General features: G+C 40.4%; 1 protein-coding gene across 1 annotated transcript in view; it reads left to right on the top strand.

The window, feature by feature from the left end:
- Positions 1 to 239: 239 nt before the first annotated feature.
- LOC126184276 (mucin-22-like) overlaps positions 240 to 6000 on the top strand; it is a 41072-nt gene continuing 35311 nt past the window's right edge. The window contains exons 1-2 of the mRNA XM_049926650.1: positions 240 to 702; positions 2108 to 2347. Of these exons, the coding sequence (XP_049782607.1) occupies positions 240 to 702; positions 2108 to 2347 (703 nt within the window). The remainder of the gene's footprint in view (positions 703 to 2107; positions 2348 to 6000) is intronic.

The raw sequence follows: 6000 nt of genomic DNA, 5'->3' as shown, positions 1-6000 counted from the left end.
CATTCTGCGCATGACATCAGCATAGGAGCACGTTGTGTCGAGGCTCCAAACGAGCTATTTTACCGGTGTGGTTGTTTTGCTTTAGTTTGTGGTGTTGTTGCGGTGATTTGTAAAAGTGTAGGGTTAAAATGCCTGGGTGTGCTGTAACAGGGTGTCTGTCGTACAGCCAAAAGACAAAAGGCACGGATATAATATAATATTCGTTCCCAAAAGACGTTAAAGTGCAGAAGGCCTGGATTATGAAGTGCCACCGAAAAGATCGCTTCAATATTGCGGCGTCAACTGTTTGTTCATTGCATTTCACATCCGATGATTATCTACGTGACTTGCGAGCAGAACTTCTCAATCTACCACCGAAGAAAACACTTAAACCAGATGCAGTGCTGAGTGTGAATATACCAGGAAGTGCTCCGGGTGTTAGTGGAAATTCAGGCCCTGATGACACAGTTTCTCCGAATAGGGCAGACAGGTTGCAGGCAAGAAAGACAATGAAAAATGCAATTGAGCACCTGGTTAGTGTCTCCAAAAAAAGAAAAATAGGCCAGTCAAGAGCGACAGATGACTGTGACACTGATAGTAAACAGATCAGCGAACTCTGTAAACGTATAGAAGAATTAGAATACAGGAACCGCAGACTGACAGCTATGTGTGCAAATCTCAAGTGTAGTGAGAAGCGTTTGAAACTCAAAGTGAAAGCTTGTGGTGAGAAAATAAAATATCAACAAAAGTGTCAAAAGAAGCAAGTGCAGGAGAAAGTGACTCAAATATTAGGAAAATTGTTTTCAAAAACACAGATAAACTGCTTGTTAAGTGGAAAGAAACGAGCAAAATGGCAAAGGGAAGATATTTGTAAAGCGGTTACACTTCGTGCTGTGTCTAGGAAGTGTTATTTGTTTTTAAGAAATCAGGTCGGCTTCCCACTTCCAGGACTGTCATCACTTAAGAGTTGGACGTCACGCTCTTTCAGATGCTTTCCTGGTGTGCTGACAGACGTTTTGCAACTAATGAAAGCCCACTCATCGGTATTGACAAAAACTGAACGTGTGTGTGTGCTATCATTCGACGAAATGAATGTAGACAGCAATATTATTTATGATCCTGTTGAAGATCGTGTTGTAGGGCCACACAGTAACGTGCTATTTGTTATGGTACGTGGTTTATTTTCTGGATGGAAACAACCCATTTACTATGATTTTGACACACAAATAACAGCTGATCGGTTAAACAGTATTATATGCTCTGTACAAGATGTTGGTTACGATGTTGTTGCGGTAGTGTGCGATCTTGGAACAAAAAATCGATCTGTGTGGAAAGATTTTAATGTGACAGAAACAAATTCCTGCTTTTCCAATTCCCAGTATGAAAATAAACGAATCTGGGTGTTTTCAGATGTTCCGCATTTGTTTAAATTAATGGGGAACCACTTTCTGGATGACGGACTAAAGCTTCCAAGTGGGAAAATTGTTAATAAATCTATTGTAGAAAGACCGTTCGCACTAGATAGGAGTGAAATGAAGTTGTGTCCTAAACTGTGACAGCTTCATCTCAGTGTCAAGGGGAGGGAGCGTCAAAGGGTTTATTTGGCAATGCAACTTTTTTCGAGTACCACAGCGAAAGCCATGAAGTTCCTAATGCCTGAAGAAGAGGAAGCAGAAAAAATTTTTCAGTTAGCAAACGACGCATTTGACATTATGAATGCTCGGAGGTACAATAAGAATGTGTTATCATGTGGTTATGGGATACATAAGGATGTTCAAGAAAGAGTATTGAGAGAACTGTATACGTGTGCCGAAAAAATGCGCGTAGGCAATGCAAATCACTTGCTTCCATTCCAGAAAGGCATTATGACAACTGTTAGGTCATTGTTTGGACTGTTTTCAGATCTTCAGGCACTACAAATAACATATTTTAACTGCAAGATTGAACCAGAATTTTTACTCACAGATCAGAGGAATTGGTCATATCCATTTGAACTCTTCTCCATCAGAAGAAAATATCGATTACGGCTGTTAATGCTGGGACACAATGCTCATGACATTCCTCTGTAAAGTGACACATCAGTAGAGGCATGAGTGTGACGGATTTTTGACGTCACATCTGTTCACAGGAATTTTGCCTGACATGAGCGAAGCACTGCAAATGATAGATGGTGAAAAAGAGCTACGAGATATTAACTTTCCTGTTCAACCTGCACCAGAAGAATCTGCTGTCAAAGAGGAATGTGACTGCTCTGCAGAAGGATTCCGTTACCTGGCTGGCTACATTGCATATCGTGCAAAGAACTGTGACAAGACACTGGGAACGCCGTCTGCTGATATTTTAAATCCTCCAACAATTGAAAATTATGGTTGGATTGAATTTCTATGTCGCGGTGGGCTTATAGTTCCAACAGATGAGTGGTTACATAAGGTGTCTCAGTTTGAACTAAATTTTAATGAATTTAATGGATTGGATAGTATTTCCAAGGAAAAAAATGTAGTGAAAACAATATGCACAGCTGTCCAAACTAGATATCCGGAATTTTCGTCACACGTTATAATTCATTCGTATGCGGTTCCTCAATACGAAGCATAAAATGCAGAAAGCAGCAGCAGTACAGAAGCGGAAATCAAGACAGTGGCACTCTCCTTCTACTGCAAACATCTATACAGGTAAATCAACTGTTTTGAATAATATCCTGAGAACTTATTGGTGTTATAAGTAGTTGCTTGTCCTTAGTAAGAGTCGCGTGCTGCGCTAGCCGCTGCCTCGCTTTGCTCCTACAGTGACGTCACTGCGCCAGCCAATCACAGCCGATTTAGCTTCGGGCCCAACCTCCCTTTTAAATAACCTTGGCTGTTTGTGACTGCATGCCGAGAAGAACGCACGTTCAACTATTACCCCCTCTGTACTTTTAGGACGACGATTTTCCTCATACATGTGCCGCTTTATGACCCATTCATTGCAAGTGATGGTTTTTCCCTGACACTTTAAAAGTTTAGTTAAAAGTGTGACACATTTGTTTTCCATCAGTGGTAGCGTGTACTGGCTTCGATTACCTGGGCTGCAGGATAGTTTTTGAGCAGGAATCTGTAGCGAACTCTGACGTGAAACAGTAGTAGCTCCTCTCTGTTCAATACATGCATCGTCAGCTGATCGTATTTCGTACCAAAAAGGATAAAGATAGTACCTTACACCCCTTCCTTTTTCCTTCCAGATTGTAGGTGTAGCGTTTCTCTGAGTGTGTCTGTAGCTACTTTCGAGTGGTATTGCGAATTTGTCTCCCAGTAGGGTAACACCAGTTGTATGGTATCATCAGTTTTTAAGCTCTATTGTGATTTTATGCCATCCTTGTGTGGCACAATGCCTATGGTTTTGCAATTAAGCCCGATCTTTGTGATTACTTACATCATTAGGATTAATCTTTGTGTCAGTTTCCTAACCAAAAATAAATAAAGTAGGCTAACCCAACCTTCCTCTCCCGCATGTGTTGAGGGTGCACTTGAGCTTTCATCCAGTAGAATCAGGGTTAGAGTCCCAAAAAAGTGCACAGTGATTTTTAATTTTCTGTCAGTTCCAAACGCCTCTGGTAGTTTAATTGTGTTAGAGGGGTGCACTTAGGTTTTCCACCCAGGAGAACCAGGGTTCGAGTCTCGGAAAAGGAACTGCCGATTTTAATTTTCGATCAATTCCCGGGCGGGAGGTGGAGTGGGATGTCAGTACACTACTGGGACAAGGAAATTCTCAAGAAAATTCGAAATTCCTGGCAAAATTCGAAATTCCCGCCAAAATTTGAAGTTCCTGGCAATACGGCAGGTTGGAGGGAAGGAGTGGAGGAGGAGGTAGGGGGAGGATGGGGCTGTGACCAACGTGCAGCTGAGAAAAACACGTGTCGTCATCCGGGGGTGGGGGTGCGCGTGGTCGGAGGCGGGGGTGGGGACGGGTTGGGAGAGTGCGGGTTGATTAATTAAATTAATTTTCATAAAAATTTGATATCGAAATTGCGCTACAAACCCCATTATACTACTAGTGACATTATATAATATTTGAATATCTTTTGTATGTTTAATTCCTTACAAACTATATTCGAATATTGTCAAAACACTATGTACAGGTAAATACTTGCCCATCTTACTCCACTGTTTTAATTATTAAAGTTGTGGAATCACCACATAATCACTTTATAATTAATAAAATGTAGTACATTTAGTATTATCTAGTATAGGTTACAGACGATTTGTGGCGTCATTAGTGTCGACACGCACAAGAAACAATCCTCATACGATTACAGTTTATGAGATTGTTTAAGGTAACCATCACAGTTATACAAGAGTTCTACATCGATTGTACATGCAGTGTTTAGCTATGGATTGCGGCTATAATATTACACATAAATGAATTATCTACAGTACGAAATGTCACAAAAGGATTAGTTTTGTAATCGCTTCAGCTGTTCAAGTAATATCTTACACTGCTGTCATTTTTCCTGGCATAGAACGTAAACCAGCTAATCAGTATCTTGTCAGACATATTCAACACTAAGTACAAACTATTTGACAAAGCTGTAACAAGAAATGGCTACGTATAGCTGTTACAACCTTATATAGTGGTTCTTGTTCTCTCATACTGCGAACAGAAACTTGTTCTCAGAAAAATTTTTACGCTGTCAGGTATTTCCAAATAGGAAAAGAGGGACACGATGACAAGAGGATTTGGATCGAAGAAACACAGTAAACATGCTCGAGCAAATACATGAATGTACTATTAGGCAGGTATTTCTATGAAATTATGAAGACCAGAACAGGACATTAACTATGCGAAAACGTCACTATTTTGGCGAAAAGTGTTAGTATTTAAGACTAACTGAGAGAGTCTTCAACAAAAATATTTTTTCTAGGGGATTAGGTTTTAAAATAGTCATATTAAGCGACCGATAAGAGGAATGAGCAAATTTAATTACGAAGAGAGGGCACTAAAAATATATTTTTATGAAAAAAGAATTTTTTGAAATCAAATGGCCTGTAGTTTATTTAAATGAAACTTGGATTTGCACACATTGCATTGTTAATAAATTCTGTAAAAGATAGACTACAAATAAAAGTGCTGATGAGTATATGATGGTTAACGCTAGAGAGAGTTCCACGTGAAAAAATATTGGAGAGAATGTTGTTCTTACGTCGTGATATGAACATAACTTCCGTTTGCCCCGTTTTGCCGCAGAACGTCACGACCCACATTTATTTAATTTGAGGTTTCTGCTTAGATGATATATTCTTCTTGTTTTCTAACGTGAGTTGTCCACTTTACGTGAGGATAGTTTTAAGATTTCGTGTATTTTAAACGGATAGATGAATTCTGCAGTGGACGCAACGTTTTGCTCTCTTTATAGCATTAATAAGACGCCACTTAATGGCGAAGAATGAAGGAAGGCTAGAGTAATCAATAAAGAGACGGCACTACCCATGTTGGAAAATAATTGGGGATGAAACTCGGAATTTTCTAATCACACATACGATGGAGGGTTTCGTAAAAAGTGATTTTGGGAGATCAGGCGGGGATTAGACAGTCCTTCTTCCGGACACGGGTCTACGGTCTTATCTGTCCTACTTTGCCCCCATGATCGGCACGTAGTAGAGTTGTATCATCATCGCAAGTATTGCGTCTTTGACACTTGGGGGCTATGTCTGAGGAAGGCTTGGCGATACGCGTCCTTCCAGAGTATTCGTAGAAGACGGGCTGAACGCTGTGTCAGCTGATAACGGAAGGAAAGACATAGCTGGGTAATTGGAGATGTCTCCGTCCGAGGCCTGGTTACACGCTCGCTACTGCGTCATCTTCTCCCTCCAAATGATTCATAGTGGGAGAAGAGCTGTGGGTGTTTTATGCATGACAACTTGTAGATGAATGTCTTTGCTTTCATAACTTCTGGGTAATGAAAATCATACGGGTATAATTACGGAATCAGGGCAGTCACTATTACACAGATCTTCGGCATCAAACATCAACTGACATTTAATCTTA

The sequence above is a fragment of the Schistocerca cancellata genome, chromosome 4 (genome assembly GCF_023864275.1).
Source record: "Schistocerca cancellata isolate TAMUIC-IGC-003103 chromosome 4, iqSchCanc2.1, whole genome shotgun sequence".
Lineage (NCBI taxonomy): Eukaryota > Metazoa > Arthropoda > Insecta > Orthoptera > Acrididae > Schistocerca > Schistocerca cancellata.
The sequence above is the reverse complement of the archived record's forward strand: the minus strand, read 5'-3'. Positions and strand labels throughout refer to the sequence as shown.